Genomic DNA, 18,642 nt, shown 5'->3' on the forward strand with positions numbered 1-18,642 from the left:
AAAAGTGCAAAAATTGGATGAAATAATAGATTAGTGTGAGCTTACACACACTAATAATAGTGAGTAATAGAGTGAATGCTTGTGAGTTATAATTTATATGCAATTGCATTTGTATAGATTCTTTTTTTTTATTTTATTTTTATTTTTTTGACTTTTCGAGACAGGGTTTCTCCGTGGCTTTTGGTTCCTATCCTGGAACTAGCACTTGTAGACCAGGCTGTCCTCAAACTCACAGAGATCCTCCTGACTCTGCCTCGCGAGTGCTGGGATTAAAGGCATACGCTACCACCGCCCGGCCATTTGTATAGATTCTTATATTGATATAATGTTAAGTCATATTGAATATTATATGCATTCATGCTTCTACCTCTCCTTAAAATATTTTATATATTGATATATATTTTTCATATTGCAAAGCACATTTCTACCACTGATCAAGATACCTATACATTATTTACATTTTGAGGTCATTATCCTCATTTCTTGCAATATTATATAATGTTCTCATATGAAATCTTAGTCTTTAAGTTATAGGTATTAAAATTATAGATCAATAGTCATCTATGTTTGTCATACTTATAGTTAGAATAATCAGGTTCTTTAGATAAGTAGAGATTATATTCTGCATATATAGGTAATCTTCAACCACTTCAAAGAACTGTAGAATATGGCATTTAACTAACTTAGAGTTCTCTTGAAGTGAGGCACTATTGCTCCTGGTAGCATTGATCTATTCCCCCAGAGAATGTTGAACACCAAAAGCACTCCACGTGGAGCTTGTTTTTTTCTTGGCAAAACTGTCTTTTGGGCAAAAACCTGCTCATGCCTCAACTACTGAAAAGATAGATGGTGTCTGAATATGGATAAACAAGTCTGTTAAATCTTGACAAGACAGGGTAAGATGGTTTTGAAAATTTTCCTACCTCTGAAAATGATCTGTCAGTTAATCCAGGTCATAGCAAAAGTTGGTCCCTTCAATGTTGCAAATGAGACTTTGCATAATTGCCCAGGTAGCCAGTTATCTCTGTAATTTGTTGCATTTTGTTTTTTAAAAAGATTTATTTATTTATTATGTATACAACATTCCTTCCATGTATGCTTGCCAGAAGAGGGCACCAGATCTCACCATAGATGACTCTGAGCCACCATGTGGTTGCTGGCAATTGAACTTAGGACCTCTGGAAGAGCTGTCAGTGCTCTTAACCTCTGAGCCTTCTCTCCTGCCCTGTTGCACATTTTGAAAAGTTGCTTGATTGCACTTCCTGCTTACTCAAGTAATATTTCCCTTCTCAGATTCAATGGGGTTGAAAACTAGGTAGTTGTAGTTACTTTTCTCTCGTGACTTGTCCAAATTATTTATTAAACAAGAATTAAACTAGTTAGGATGGGAAAATTGTTGAATATATTGTTCTTATTGTATATAATTTTGTATTGTGCTTAAAAACTCTCTTATTTATACAAAAGGGGGAGATGCTGTAGAAAGAATTACAGCCAGTGATTTCCTGCCCATTGTGGCGTGGCATCTTATACTATACTTGCCAATGTAGAGCATGAGTTTGGCCTCTTTTCTGGCTGTGTAATTCAGATTCTGATCTCTGTTCAAGCATAAGATTCTGATTTGAGCCGGGCGATGGTGGCGCACGCCTTTAATCCCAGCACTCGGGAGGCAGAGGCAGGCGGATCTCTGTGAGTTCGAGACCAGCCTGGTCTACAAAGCTAGTTCCAGGACAGGCTCCAAAGCCACAGAGAAACCCTGTCTCGAAAAACCAAAAAAAAAAAAAAAAAAAAAGATTCTGATTTGAGTCCATCCCTAAATAAGTATACATTTATTTCTCAATTCTGAGCTGGTGTTGTATTTCTTTAAAGCATCCTTCTTCAAGCAACATTAAATGGGAATCATTGAAATGACTAAATGCATTTTTTCCATTGTTGACCATGAACTAATAGTAACCGGGTTCACAATGTACTTGGCTGAATGAACAACCTCCCAGAAAAGATCATGTATTTGAACAAGTTTCTCTCCATAGTGGTTTTCTTTCAATTTTCTGTGGATCCTTAGTAGGAGAAGAAGCCCTTCTGTATAAAAGTCCTCATTGTATCCAATGAATCTCAATACCCTCAAGTAATTTCCTGACATTTAAATCTACTGTGTTAGCTGGTCGATGATGTCGCACGCCTTTAATCCCAGCACTCGGGAGGCAGAGGCAGGCAGATCTCTGTGAGTTCGAGACCAGCCTGGTCTACCGAGCTAGCTCCAGGACAGGCTCCAAAGCCACAGAGGAACCCTGTCTGGAAAAACCAAAAAATAAAAAGAAAAATAAATCTACTGTGTTGTGCTTGACATTAATCCTACTTATACTGAAATGCTATTAACATCCTTATAGGCTCGATCTCTAAATCACATAAAATATAGCAGAAACAGTTGTTATTCAGTCCTCAGGAGTTTGGTAAAGTGCTGTTTTAATTGTTTCGTTTGAGTATCTTAGTAACTGTGTGGCTCTCAATTCCTGTAACTAATGGGAGGCATCATTCCTGGCTCTATTTGTTTTTATGTTATTAGATGATAGTGCTAGAATGCAGGTATTTTTTATGTCAAGTATATGCTGCTGTGCTTAGCTTCATAATTTCTTGAATTTTAAAAATTGGCAGAGGGCATCACTCTGATTGCCAAGATGCCATGTATTCATAACATTAATACTGCCTGAGTATTCTGAGTCATTAACTGGAGTGAAAACAATTCTTTGTGGGAAGTTGAATAAAAGTCTTTCAGTTCTTTCTATCCCATTGTTTGTTTCATTCCGGTTTGCAATGGAAACAGTGTCTCAATGTGTATTTCCACCTCTCCTGGACCTGATTGCTTAGACTTGACTGACATTCTACTCAGAGTCAAACATTCCCGCCTCTGTTTTCTGAGTGTTGTGCTTAAAGGCACAATACTTCAATACACCCAGTTTGTCCATCTTTTTTTCCTTTCTATATTCGGTAATTTTTCATACAATATTCTCATGCACACAATGTACTTATGGTCTTTTCTGTTTTTCTCTCCCTATGAATAGATATTTCTCTTATAAGGTGGTACAAAGGGTACAGAAATAAAATTTTATCTCCTTTTAAATTTCATTCTAAAGTGACTGTCTATGTCATGGAACAAGAGTGGATAACACCAGAATCATACAACTATACTTTCAAAGAAGTATGCATTCCAATGTTGCTACTGTCATGCTTACATTGTACACATGTGTGGTATATTTTTGAAGGCAGTGACCTATGATGATGTGCATATCAACTTCAGTAAGGAAGAGTGGGATTTGCTGGATGCTTCCCAGAAGAATCTCTACAAAGATGTGATGCTGGAGACCTACAGGAACCTCACAACTATTGGTAAAAATAAATTTCTTTCATGTTTCAAAATATGATGACAACTTTTCTTTGGTTTATGTTGTTGTTTTGTGATTTGATTTAGAAAGGAGAATGAGGTGAATAACACAGTCATAGTTCTTAGGATAGTAAGCTAATTATTGCACAATTTTAAATAATATAACATACATATTCTGTTACTGTATTTTAGGATACATTAGGGAAGACCATAACACTGAAGAACATCGTCAATGGTGTAGAAGGCATGCAAGGTAATTTTCTTATGCAAGTTTATAACAATGTGCCTCTGATGAGTTTGTAATGTGTTATGACACTTTTAAACAAAACAACATTGTAAATAAGCACAGCTTTAAATGCATTGATGGTTATTAAATTCTCACAAATCCATATAGTTCAATTTCCTGTATGTGAATTCCGTTTGCAAGGCATTCATTTAAGAAAAAGTCAAGGAAGCAATGACTAAACAGATTTTACCATTAACCATGAGCGCTATATTATACATCTACCTCTCCATTTGTTTCTTGCTACTCATGACAGAAAATGTACACACATTTCAGTGATGATGAATATAGCTGCAAAACATTCTGCTAAATCAATAGCCCATGGTAAGACTTGTATTTCTCATATAGTTTTTGTGGCTGTGTTAAGTTTAATGAAAGCAGCTATTGGAATCAAGGATGTTGTGGAGAAACATTAATATCTATACCACAAGTCTGTGAGGAACAGAAAGTCAAACCATGAGGATTCAATGTGGAAATCATTTATTGACTATTCTTCCTTTCCTATATATATCATATGTTACTCTTGACACAAGAGTATGGGCATAGGGATATGGAAATATTTAGCATAGCTCTCCTTAAGAACAATTAAGAAGATAAAATGTAGTTCCTATGTAGAGTATACTTGTTGAATTTGATCCAAGAATACAACGTTAATTCATTTTCTACCATCATTGTGAATACATAACCTCACATTATAAAAAAACCACGATGAGTTCTAGGTCTGTGCAAATATTTTTAGGTGTCTTAGTTCACTTAGCAAATGTATAATGATTCACAATATAGTAAAATTTATAAATGTAGTAAAGTTGGTAAAGCACTCAGTGTATGCAGTTCTCTTCAAAAATGTAAAAAAATATAATAGAAAAATATAGGTATAGATGAAAAGGTAAACCGTGGCACAAAGGAAATTACCATCACAAATATTTTTTGAGATGCAAAATTACCCCTACTGGGTGAACAAAACATGATTTAAAACATAGTTATAAAACCATAATGTTTGATTCCTTTTTACAATTGGAAAAAATATGAAGTTAATTCATATAGATATGAGGCTTAACAGTGCATTGAATGGGGTGAAACTTTTACATGTGTAAATTATCCTTGCAGGATTGAAAGAAATCAAACTGGAGCGACATTTTCCGTATATTCTCACTGTGCTAAAGCCTTGTCTTATAACACTCATCTTCTAAGGAATGAAAAAACACATATCGGAGAAAAATGCTCTAAAATTAAGCAATGTGATAAAACTTTTGTTCATCCCAATCATCTTCAAAGGCATAAAAGAACACATACTGGAGAGAAACCCTATGAAAATAATAAGTGTTCTAAGGCCTTTGCTGACAACAGTGTTCTTCAGAAACATAAAAGAACACATACTGGAGAGAAACCCTATGAATGCAATCAGTGTGGTAAGGCCTTTGCACGTCCTATTCATCTTCAAGTGCATAAAAGAACACATACTGGAGAGAAACCCTATGAATATAATCAGTGTGGTAAAGACTTTACTCAATACAGTGTTCTTCAAACTCATAAAGGAACACATACTGGAGTGAAACTCCATGAATGTAATCAGTGTGCTAAGGCCTTTCCTGACAACAGTACTCTTCAAAAACATAAAAGAACACATTCTGGAGAGGAACCCTATGAATGTAATCAGTGTGCTAAAAACTTTGAACATCATAGTTACCTTCAATTGCATAAAAGAGCACATACTGGAGAGAAACCCTATGAATGTAATCAGTGTGGTAAGGCCTTTGCACGTAACAGTCATCTTCAATTGCATGAAAGAACACATACTGGAGAGAAACCTTATGAATGTAATCAGTGTGGTAAGCCCTTTGCACGTCATTATCAACTTCAATTGCATAAAAGAACACATACTGGAGAGAAACCTTATGAATGTAATCAGTGTGCTAAGGCCTTTGCTGAAAACAGTGCTCTTCAAAAACATAAAAGAACACATACTGGAGAGAAACCCTATGAATGTAATCACTGTGCTAAGGCCTTTGCTGACAACAGTGCTCTTCAAAAGCATAAAAGAACACATACTGGAGAGAAACCCTATGAATGTAATCACTGTACTAAGGCCTTTGCACGTCATGATCATCTTAAATTGCATATAAGAACACATACTGGAGAGAAACCCTATGAATGTAATCAGTGTGCTACGGCCTTTGCACGTCATTATTATCTTAAGTTGCATAAAAGAACACATACTGGAGAGAAACCCTATGAATGCAGTCAGTGTGGTAAGGCATTTGCCAAACTTGGTGGTCTTCAAATACATAAAGCAATACACACTGGAGAGAAACCCTATGAATGCAATCAGTGTGGCAAGGCCTTTGCACATCATAGTCTACTTCAAAGGCATAAAAGATCACATACTGGATAGAAACCCTATGAATCCAATCAGTGTGTTAAGACATTTGAATATGAAACTAGTCTTCACATTCATAAAAGAATGCACACTAGAAAGAAACCTTATGAGTGTAATCAGTGTGGTAAGGCCTTTACAGAACCCATGTACTCTTGGAAGGTATAAAATCACACCTACTGTTGAGATATTGATGAATGGAATTTGTGGTAGGAGGAGGAAGGTCATTGGTTAATCAAGAAACTTCCTTGGCCCATTTGATAGGCCAGCCCTTAGGTGGGTGAAGTAGACAGAATGCCGGGAGGAAGAGGGAAGTGAAGCAGACGTCATTTCCTCTTCTGTCTGGGGAAGATGTGATGCAGCCTGCCACCAGGGCAGACATGCAGAATCTTTCCCGGTAAGCGCACCTCTTGGTGCTACACAGATTAGAAATGGGCTAAATTAATACGTGACAATTAGCCTAGAAGAGGCTAGATATAATATGGGCCAAGCAGTGTTTATTTTATACAATTTGTGTGATGTTATTTTGGGGCATAAGCTAGCCAGGCAGCTGGGACCTAGGTGGCAGAAAGCGGCCCACAGCTCCTTCAACAGAATGGTGCCCATGTGGACAACTGCTTCCACATAAAGCCTGGGAAAGCTTGGGAAAGAATAGAGTAAAGCATGTTTTCTTGGTAGCAGCAATTTCTCCTTCTGCTTTGCTTGCTAGAGGCAAGCAAGCACTCTCATCTAAGAGAGGCTTCCTGACTGAGCTTTAGCTGCAAAACCCTGCAGCTCTTAAGAGGTCCTGCCAAGAAACACTTAAATGGTGTTGATGAAAGCCAACTGAATGCATGTTTGTTTTCAGCAGTAGCAGGAAAAAAAGGGCCATTTTTTTTTTTTTTTGGTTTTTCGAGACAGGGTTTCTCTGTGGTTTTGGAGCCTCTCCTGGAACTAACTCTTGTAGACCAGGCTGGCCTCGAACTCACAGAGATCCACCTGCCTCTGCCTCCCGAGTGCTGGGATTAAAGGCGTGCGCCACCACCGCCCGGCTAAAAAGTGCCATTTTAAAATGCCCCCTTCTGGGCTGTCCTGCCAGGGCAGACTCTGACTCTTTCAGGCAGGCAGTTGACTGAGTGTGGTCTGGGAGCAGAATGCTTCAGCTTGCTTGCTGGAAGGGACCTTGAAATGCCATAGACTTGTGGCAACAAACATGGCTACAGCTGGTACCTCCACCATGAAGCTGAAAGCTAAGGCTGGATCTAGCCGCCAATGCCATGGCTTTAATCCTGCCCATATTGCTCAGTAGTTTAAAAGCTCGTGTGGTCAGAAAAAAAGAGGGAGATATATAGTAAAGAGAGATTCAAAAACAAAGAAAACCTTTAAATGATTTACAGTGTGTTAAGAATATATGCAGGCTAAAAGTTAAAGTTCTTAAAGTAAAAAACAAAAAGGAAAGAGAGTGTTTGGTTGTGGTAGTACACACCTTTAATCCCAACACTTGGGAGGCCTAGGGAGATTGACTTCTGTGACTTCAAGGTGTGGTAGCACACACCTTTAATCCCAATGCCTGGGAGGCAGAGACAGGCAGATCTCTGAGAGTTCAAGGACAGCCTTCTCTACAGAGTTATTCCAGGACAAAGATATACAGAGAATATAAAATAAAAGTAAAAATAAATGAAATAGAGGTTAAAGTAAAACCGCACAAAGATGGAAAATACACAGAGAATCTTGATACTCTACGCTATTGTGCTCTTTGAATTGTTTTAATGGTGAGGAAAGAGCAACATCTGCTAAAAGATAATTGTTTATAAATGCTGGTGAACTAATCCAAGATAGATATTTTGAAAATACCTTGACTTCAGAATTTGGATCTAAGGATATGATACTTTGGAAAAGAGATTCTTCTTTTGTTTTCACAGGATTAGACCATATGGATTGCTTCTATTCTAATATGGTATAATAGACCGCGCCCTTCTGAAAGGTTGCTGTGAACACCTTCAGAAAATTAATTATCTGCAAACTGAGACAAATCTAGCACACAGGTTATACCCTCAAAGACCTGATTAACAGCGCCCCTATACAGCAGGAATCAGTTTGGAGAGAAATAACTACGCCCATATTCCCAAATATTGTTTATAAATGTTTTTTTACATATAAAGGGTGATATAATATAGATATAAATAATTTGGATTGAAATGAATCTTGCTTTACTGATACTAATTTAAGGTCAATTTTGTTATTTGTGTATATATTTCTGATATTGATTAAGGTATTGTGATTGTGTAGTTTATTTAAAAATGTAATGTATATAGGTTGTTAATAGATATTCATCTATAATAGTCAATTTGTAGTCATGTTAGATTTTTTAGATGTGCATAGATATATTTTAGATAGGCATTCTTCATATCTTTCAAAGACTGCAGCATATGGCATTTAAAATATTTTAATAACTTAGGGTTTTGCATGGCAATGAGACACATCTGCTCCTGGCAACATCAGCTGCTTCAAGAGGAAAGTGGGCATCGAAGAGGCTCCTTATGGAGTTTGATAGCCATTTGGGCAAGAAACTGCTCTTGCCTGGACTACTGCATAAACTGGACACAGAAAATCCTCAGAGAGAGGACTGCTGAACTTGCCTAAAGGTGAGATGATCATTCGGAGTTCCTGATTCATGAAAGAGTCTGTGAGACATTCTGCAGGACACAGCAGATAGTGACTGAAGTGCCTTTGAAATTTCCTGCTTCATTGAAATGTCTGCTGGAAACTATGGCACTGTAGGCCGAAGATGGATGCCCCAACTGTACAGAGAAACTTTGGGTGACTGTCCAGGAAGTGAGATGTCTCTGTGATTTCTAGAGTTTTCTAAGTTGCTTATTTCTCACCGTCCAGCTAATATTGTATCTTTCTGGAGTCTTTCATGGAGTTGAAGAATAGTTATAGTTTTCCTTAGTTATGATAAAGATAAAATAGATGTAAATATTGTAATTCTTAATTGTAACTGTTTTGTTATATGTAATTTTACCATGTTAAAGTGAAAGCCTTTCCTACTTGTTTAAACAGATAAAGGGGAAATGATGGAGGAAGGTCATTGATTAATAGAGGATCTTCCTTGGCCCCATTTGAGGCCAGCTGTGGCCGGCAGCTCCTTGAATCATCTCCAAATACATAATATGAGCCTACCTGTGGAGAAACTCTGAAGTTAATGTCTTTATTCTTCAAAAACATGAGAAAACATCATACTGTAGTGAAACTCTATAAACTAATTCAGTGTCATATTGTTTTTGCTTCATATGAGGGTAAGACTTTGTGTGTAATCAATCTGATAAAGCTTGTGCATATTATCATAATGTTTTGGACCTGAGGAAAAAGCTAGGGGCTCATTTTAAATTATTCTTTAAGATCTTAAGCCACTTACAGTCAGTTAACCAAAAGCAGCTATTGTGTAGAGAAAAATTTGATACTGTCCACAATCTGTTTAAGCATCATGATACCTCTATTTATTCTATTTTAAACCAGGATTGTATTTCATAAAACCTTTTATGAAGTATTATGGGTTACAGCAAGGGTATTCTAACATTGGGCCTGAAACCAGAGCCAAAGAAAAGCACCTTATCACTGAATCTAGAACTCGGTAAAAAAAATGTCCCTGAAGACAGCCAAAACATTAAAAAACGGCCTGTGAAAGAAACCCAATTTGGCTCTCAAACCAGAACCATAAAATCATAAAATTCAATGATGTTTTTAAGCCCAAAGGATACCATTAACTGAAATACGAGAGGCTTGAAGAGTCAAATCTCTCATACGTTTACTTGTATGTTTTGTTTAAAAGTTCCCTTAGAAGTTGGGGTATAATTATGGTTATCAGAAGATTGGGAATGGTCATCAGGAAGGTAGATAGAAGGTGGTTACAAGGAATATTTTTTGAAAAAGTTGGCTAGAATTAATATATTATGGAAATATCACCATTAACCATAGCCAGAAATAATATAAAATATTATGAAATAACTTACTAAAGAAGTGAAAGTACTGTAGGAAATGAACATTAAAACTTTGAAGAAAACAACTGAAGAAGACACCGGAGAATGGGTAGATGTCCCTTGCCCCGGTTAGGTAGAAATCAAGATAGTATAAATGAAAACCTTTCCAAAAACAATCTACAGGTTCAATGCCATTCCCATGTAAACATCAGAAAAATTCTTCACAGACCTCAAAATAAAAATACTCAACTTCATATAGTAAAGCAAAAGAAATGCAGGATATGCAAAACAACTGTATGCAAAAAATAATTTCTGGAGTCATCACATTCCCTGACTTAAATCTACTACAGAGCTACAGTACTGAAAAGAGCCTGGTATTGGCACAAAAACAGACAGGAGGACCACTGGAACTGATTCTAAGAATCGTATATCAATCCACTCACCTACTACACCTGAATTTTGTCAAAGAACCAAAACAATATATGATGGAAAAAGAAAGCATATTCAACATGATGCTGGCATAACTGAATATCAATGTGGGGAAGAATGAAAGTAGATCCACATCTATCATCATGAATAAAACTCAAGTCCAAATGGATCAAAGACCATAGCAGAAAGCCAAACACACTAAGCCACATAAAAGACATAGGAAGTATACTTGAACACACTGGCAAAAGAGACCACTTTCAAATTATAACCCCAGCAGCACAGACACTGAGAGAAATAATTAATAAATGAGACCTTTTGAAACAAAAGTTTCTGTGAACCAAAGACATGATCAGAAATACAAAAAAGGCAGCCTATAGTATGGGAAAAGATCTTCACCTACCCCACATTGGACAGAGGACTGATCTTTAAAACATATAAAGAAATAAAAGAAATCGTCATCAAAAGAATAAATTATCCAATATTAAATGGAGTACAGACATAAACAACTTTCAACTTATAAATCTAAAATTACTGAGAGACACTTAGTGATATTTCCAAACTCCTTAGCGATTAGAGAAATGAAAATCAGAACAACTCTAAAATTCCCTCATATCTGTAATAATAGGCAAAATCAAAAACATTGGTGACAACTTAATGTGGAGAGGATGTGGGGTTAAGGGAACACTCCTCCATTGCTGATGGGGGTGCAAACTGAGTCAGCCACTTTGATACGGTGTTTTCTCAGAAAATTCAAAAGCCAACTGCCTGGTTGTGAGGCATGCCTTTAATCCCTGCACTTGGGAGGCAGAGACAGACCCCTCTGACTTCAAGGCCAGCCCGGTCTACAAGAGCTAGTTCCAGGACAGGCTCCAAATCTACAGAGAAACTGTGTCTTGGAAAACCAAAAATTATAAAGTAAGAAAATTAGGAAACAACTTATCTTAAAACCCAGCAATACCACTTTTGATATGTACCTAATGGATACTCAGGCATACTACAAGGACTAGTGGTCAACTATGTTCACAGCAATGTTATTTGTTCACAGCCAGAACCTAAAAACATCCCTTCCACTGAAGAATGGACAAAGAAATTAACATGGATAAAGACAATTACATCTTCAAATTTATGGGCAAATTTTTGGATATAGAAAAGATAAGAGTGAGTTAACCCAGACCCAGAGAGAAAAATATAAATGTACTCACTCCTAAGTGGCGTTTAAATATAAAACAGAGGGCTGGAGGGATGGCTCAGTGGTTAAGAGCATTGCCTGCTCTTCCAAAGGTCCTGAGTTCAATTCCCGGCAACCACATGGTGGCTCACAACCATCTGTAATGAGGTCTGATGCCCTCTTCTCGCCTGCAGACATACAGACAGAATATTGTATACATAATAAATAAATATTTTTTAAAAAATAAATAAATAAATATAAAACAGAGGACAACCAGTCTACAATTCTCAAAGAACATATACAACAAAATGGAAACAAAGAGATATACATAAATCTATTCTATATAGACCTAGACAAAGACAAGATCTTAGTAAATTGGGAACGTGTGGATCATGGGAAAGGGAAAGGGGACTGGAAGGGAGAGTAGTTGAATAAAAGATAGTTAAAAAATCCTTGGCAAACAGCAGTTCATGGGTGAATTATACAAATTACAAAATGAATAGCTGAAATATGCTTAATTTTGTAGCTGAATAAAATAATTCCTCTTTCCAAGGCAAACTGATTTGTGACATATAAGTAAAAGCAATCCACACATATTTTCCAAAAGAAAATTGAAGGTGTATACCATATCTCCCCATGTTTCCAAACCTATGATCACACACACATGAGAGAGAGAAGTGTTTGATTTTACTTAATATAGCTGCATTCATTCTAAATTCACCATTAAACACTGAGTTCATGTTTTAATTATGAATTTTGATGGTTGTACAAGTCAGAGTTACAGACACTGAACTATGTGAGTACTAATTGAATCTTTAACTTTTGAAAATACCAAGTTAGAGTGTAAGAATATCTTGGGCTTTTATAGGTCAGTTGAGCACCTACTGGGCAATGGATCTTTTTTTTAAAAAAAAAATATTTTTATGGTATATTTAAGTTTATTTTTATGTGTGAAGGTGTCAGATCCCCTGCAACTGGATCTTCAGACAGTTGTGAGCTATCATGTGGGTGCTGGGAATTGAAACCAGGTCCTCTGGAAGAGCAGTCAGTGCTCTTAACCACTGAGCCATATCTCCAGCCCCAGGGCAAGGGATGTTGTATCCAATGAATCTAGCAGCCAGAATCAAGAGCTGAATTGAAGAAAGTGACCACACAGTTTACAGATTGATTTATAATGTACGAGACCATGCCCAAGTGGAGTGGTATCTTACAGGCTATTGACTGAAGAAGCTCTCCCAGCACCTAACCCTTTTGCTTAAATAAGAAATTCCAAACTTGGCAGGGTGGTGGTGCCGCACGCCTTTAATCCCAGAACTTGGGAGGCAGAGGCAGGCGGACCTCTGTGAGTTCAAGGTCAGCCTGGTCTACAAGAGCTAGTTCCAGGACAGGCTCCAAAACCACAGAGAAACCCTGTCTCAAAAAACCAAAAAAAGAAAAAAAGAAATTCCCAACTCAATACAAAACTATGTATACAAGAAACAGATGTCAAATATAAAGTTAGAGTTATAAGCATAATCAATATTAAGGAAGGAATATCTACTAATGTTTTGATAAGCATTCTATCCTAAGGAATTCATGTCTTGTAGAAATGGCTTGGCTATATCACAAGAGGATGATTAGTAAGTATGTTTATCTTATCTTCAGCCCCATCAAAGGCCTGAGAAGAGCATTATTATTACTTGAGTAGGCAGGTAGTGAAGTCCAGCAGCCCGCAAAAAGTGTAGTAGATGACAGAGACAACTGACTGCCTGAGCAATCAACTAAAGTCTCATTACAATGTTGAAGATTAAGACTTCTTATCAGAATATAAAAAATCTTTAATCAGCTATGCAGTAAAGCAGGAAAATGATATCAAAATATAAACCATGTATAAGTATCTTGATCAGAGGTAGAATTATATAATGCAATATGATAAATATCTCATAAAATTGTGTCAATAAACAAAATGTTTTAAACAGGTAGAATCATGCATAGATACAATCTGACAAAATAACTTTGCATAGGTGTTACAAACACTCTAAACAAAAATAGAAATATTCTATCTGATAAGTATAATTTGAATTTGTATCAAAGAAAAGTCTATACCAATGTAAATTATCCAAAAATAATAGTTCACAAGTATTCCTTCTATTACAAACTATTATTAGTAGTGTGAGTAAGTAATCTTCCTATTATCCCATTCAATTTTCCATCTTTTTTTGAGATCTCTGGGTATACATAATTTCACCCAACCCTATATGAGTAATAATCAACTCTTAAATGTTGTCCCTGACCATGAAAACAACCTTTGTTGGGAGAGGGGATGGCATCTTCTGGAATTGCTTCCAGATGTTCTTTCTATGGGATATTATAAAAGTAAAATGATTTCTAAGTATTTGATAGGGTTGTTCTGAAGTTCTAATTTGGAATTGTGGCCAGAACATTGTAAGAAGGTGCACCATATCTGCAGCTTGTACCCATAAGTCGGTCTCATAGTGCTATTAGCATCATGCTTTCATATCAATCAGGTAGAGACATTGTGAAGCTCCAATGTCTTCTTCTTGGAAGCTGTTCATTGTTGAAAATGTAAATATTATTCATGTAGACATATTTTTAGTGAAATATAAGATATAGACAAAATGGGCATAAAGGAAAGTAAAATGTTCCTTTAAAATCTATCTTCTTTCTGTCCCATAGCAGAAGGCTGTTGATATGAGACAGAAGTTTAGAGTTATTCTTTTAACGTTCTGCTTGGATTTAGAGAAGGATTGACACTGTCTAATTCTAAAACCATTCCTGATTCTGAAGTAGAGATGTAAATACAAAGGAGATATCTAAAGCTGTAGCCCATACAAAGCACCTAACAGATTATCTCTCTGGGGTTGGGCTCACTCACAGGCTTATAGGTCAGTAGCTGCCCCCTTCCTGAGACAGAAATCATGTGGTGTGTGCAAACAGAACCAGAAGAGACATATCAACTACAAGTGTAGGAAAAATGAAAATATTCCAGATAGTGAGAACAGTGCAAGCCATGGCTTAGAGGCTGCAGCAAATCCCTTCCCACTCCCCAATCTACCTCCTCCCTCCCTCTCCCTGCTTGAGAGAGGGCAGGGAACCCCGTCGTGTGGGAAGTCCAAGCCCCCCCCCCCCCCCCCCGACATCCAGGCCTAGGGAGCTGTGCATCCAAATAGACTAGGGTCCCAAAAAGCCAGAACATGCCATAAAACAAGTCCCAGTGCCTTTAACAATGGCTTCTCAGTCAGCCCCCATTGTCAGCCACATTCAGAGAGTCCGGTTTGATCACGTGCTCATTCATACCCGGTCCACATGGATTTGGTGAGCTCCCATTAGAACGGGTTCAGTGGGTGGACCAAACCCTCGCGGTCCTGACTTCTTTGCTCCTGTTCTCCCTCCTTCTGCCCTTCAACTGGACCTTGGGAGCTCAGTCCGTTGTTCTGATGAGGGTCTCTGTCTCTATCTCCATCCATCGTGGCCGAAGGAAGATTCTATGGTGATATTCGAGATCAGTGTGATAGTCTGATCTCACATCAGTGTGATAGTGGGGCAAGGACAGTTCAGGCACCTTTGCCTCTGCTGTCCAAGGACCTAGCTGGGGACATCCCCATGAACACCTGGGATCTCCTCTAGAGGCAAGTCTCTTGCCAACCCTAAAATGCATTCCTTAATGTAGTTATCTTCTTCCCTGCTCCTATATGGGCCCTTACTCCATCTCCATCCTCCCCCTCCCCCAAGCTCTTGCCAGTCCTTCCCTTCTCCCTTCTCTCTTCCCCTTTCCCCTTCTGCCAACTTCACCCCCACCCCTACCCCCAGCCCCATGCTCACAACTGTTGCCTGGAAATCTTTTTTGCTTCCAATTTCCAGGATGACTTATATGTGTTTTTCTTTGGGTTCACCTTGTTATTTGGCTTCTCTAGGCTTGTGAACTATAGGCTTAGTATCCTTTGTTTATGGCTAGAGTCCACAAATGAGTGAGTACGTACCAAATTCATGTTTTTGGGTCTGGGTTATCTCACTCAGGATAGTGTTTTCTATTTCCATCCATTTGCATGCAAAATTCAAGATGTCATTTTTTTTCCCACTAAGTAGTACTCATATATATATATATATATATATATATATATATATATATATTTCACATTTTATCCATTCTTCCATTGAGGGGCATCAAGGTTATTTCCAGGTTCTAGTTATTACAAACAGTGCTGCTATAAACATAGTCGAACAAATCCTTTTGTAGCATGATTGGGCATCTCTTGGATATATTCCCAAGAGTGGTATTGCTGGATCCTGAGGTAGGTTGATTCTGAATTTCCTGAGAAACCACCACACTGATTTCCAAAATGGTGTCACACGTTTGCATTCCCACCAGCAGTGGATGAGCGAGCATTCCCCTTACTCCACATGCTTTCAAGCAAAGGCTATCATTGATGTTTTTCATTTTAGCCATTCTGACAGGTGTAAGATAGTATCTCAAAGTTTTTTGATTTGCATTTCCATGATCACTAAGGAAGTTGAACATGACCTTAAGTGTCTTTTGGCCATTTGAACTTCTTCTGTTGAGAATTCTCTGTTCAATTCAGCTCCCCATTTTTAAATTGGGTTAATTAGAATTTTAGTGTCTAGGTTTTTTTGTTTGTTTGTTTTTTGGTTTTTCGAGACAGGATTTCTCTGTGGATTTGGAGCCTGTCCTGGAACTAGCTCTGTAGACCAGGCTGGTCTTGAACTCACAGAGATCCGGCTGCCTCTGCCTCCCGAGTGCTGGGATTAAAGGCATGCGCCACCATCGCCCGGCTAGTGTCTAGTTTTTTCCGTTCATTATATATTTTGGAGATCAGTCCTTTGTCTAATATGGGGTTGGTGAAATCTTCTCCCATTCAGTAGGATGCCTTTTTGTCTTAATGAGAGTATCATTTGCTTTACAGAAGCTTCTCAGTTTCTGTTGGTGCCATTTATTCATTGTTGCTCTCATTGTCTGTGCTAATGGGTTTTCTAATATTTTTATGACCAAATGACATTTTTAGGAATGTATTTTTTTATTGAATTTTTTGAGTTCTACATTGCTCTTTACTCCCCTTTCTGTCTTTTCAGTACCCCCTTTAACACTCCCCCATTGTCCCTATGCTGCCAATTTAGTCAGGAGATCCTGTCTTTCTCTATTTCCCATGTACATTATATCTATGTAAGTCCCTCCTAATGTCCTCATTGTTGTCTAAGTTCTCTGGGATTGTGGTTTGTAGGCTAGTTTTCTTTGCTTTATTTTTAAAATCCACCTATAAGTGAGTATATGTGTCAGTTTTCTTTCTGTGTCTTGGTTACCTCACTCAAAATAATATTTTCTAGCTATATCCATTTTCCTGCAATATTCAAGCTGTCATTTTTTTTGCTGTGTAGTACTCCATTGTGTAAATGTACCACATTTTCCTTATCCATTCTTTGGTCAAAGAACATTTAGGTTGTTTCCAGGCTCTGGCTATGACAAACAAAGCTGCTATGAACATAGTTGAGCACATGTCCTTGTGCATTTTTGAGCATCCTTTGGTTATATACCCAAAAGTGGTATTATTGGGTCTTGAGGAAAGTTGTTTCCTACTTTTCTGTGAAATCGCAACACTGATATCCAAAGAGGTTGTACCCCTTGAATTCCCACCAGCAATGCAGAAGTGTTCCCTTTTCCCCACAATCTCTCCAGCATAAGTTGTGATCAGTGTTTCTGATCTTGGCCATTCTTACTGGTATAAGACAGAATCTCAGAGTTGTTTTGCAATTCTCTGATGACTAAAGATGTTGAACATTTCCTTAAGTGTCTTTCAGCCCTTTTAGATTCCTCTGTTGCGAGTTCTCTGTTTAGGTCTGTGCTCCATTTTTTAAAATTAGATTATTTGTTCTTTTGACGACCCATTTCTTGAGTTCTTTGTCTACTTTGGAGATCAGACCTCTGATGTGGGGTTAGTGATGATCTTTTCCCATTCTGTAGGCTGTTGTTTTGTCCTGTTGACCATCTCCTTTGCTTTACAGAAGATTTTCAGTTTCAGGAGGTCTAATTTATTAATTGTTTCTTTCAGTGTCTGTGATGCTGGTGTTATATTTAGGAAGTGGTCTCCTGTGCCCTTGTGTTCATGTGTACTTCCCACTTTCTCTTCTATAAATTTCAATGAGGCTGGCTCCATGTTGAGGTCTTTGATCCATTTGGAGTTGAGTTTTGTGCATGGTGATAGGTATGGGTCTATTTTTATTCTTCTACATGTTGATATCCAGTCATTCCAGCATCATTTGTTAAATATGCTTTCTTTTTTCCATTTGATATTTTTTGCTTTGTCAGAAATCAGGTGTTCAAAGGTGTATGGATTAATATCTGGTTCTTTTATTTGGTTCATTCATCTTCTGTCTGTTCTTTTGCCAATATCAGGCTGTTTTCAGTATTGTAGCTCTGTAGTAAAGTTTGAAGTCAGGAATTGTGATGCCTCCCCAAGTTCTTTTATTGCACAGGATTGTTTTGGCTATCCTGGGATATTTTCTTTTCCATGTGAAATTGAGTACCGTTCTTTCGAGGTCTGTGAAGAATTTTTCTGGGATTTTGATGGGCATTGCATTGAATCTGTAGAGTGCTTTTGTAGTAAGATTGCCATTTTTACTATGTTTATTTTGCCTAGCATAAAGTATGGGAGATCTTTCCACTTTCTGTTTTCTTCTTAATTTCTTTCTTCAAAGATTCAAAGTTCTTGTTATACAAGTCTTCCACTTGTTTGGTTAGAGTTACTTCGAAACATTTTATTCTACTCTTGGTTATTGTGAAGGGTGTTGTTTCTCTGATTTCTTTTCCAGCCCTTTTATTATCTTTGTATAGGAGGGATATTGTTTTTTTTTTCTGATCCGTGATCATGCTACATTGCTGAAAATGTTTATGAGTTGTAAAAGTTCCTTGGTAGAATTTTGGGATCGCTTATGTAAACTATCATGCCATCAACAAACAGTGAGCATTTGGCTTTTTCTTTTCTGATTTGTAGTCCCTTGATCTCCTTATGGTGTCTTATTGCCCTACCTAAAACCTCAAGA

General features: G+C 37.5%; 1 protein-coding gene across 1 annotated transcript in view; it reads left to right on the forward strand.

Annotated features, from left to right (window-relative positions):
• The first annotated feature begins 2,574 nt into the window (after positions 1–2,574).
• LOC142840055 (uncharacterized) overlaps positions 2,575–18,642 on the forward strand; it is a 143,413-nt gene continuing 127,345 nt past the window's right edge. Inside the window, exons 1-4 of the mRNA XM_075956535.1 lie at positions 2,575–2,580; positions 3,569–3,629; positions 4,767–4,800; positions 5,448–6,026. Coding sequence (XP_075812650.1) covers positions 2,575–2,580; positions 3,569–3,629; positions 4,767–4,800; positions 5,448–6,026 — 680 coding nt within the window. The remainder of the gene's footprint in view (positions 2,581–3,568; positions 3,630–4,766; positions 4,801–5,447; positions 6,027–18,642) is intronic.

Source organism: Microtus pennsylvanicus, chromosome 22 (assembly GCF_037038515.1).
Source record: "Microtus pennsylvanicus isolate mMicPen1 chromosome 22, mMicPen1.hap1, whole genome shotgun sequence".
Lineage (NCBI taxonomy): Eukaryota > Metazoa > Chordata > Mammalia > Rodentia > Cricetidae > Microtus > Microtus pennsylvanicus.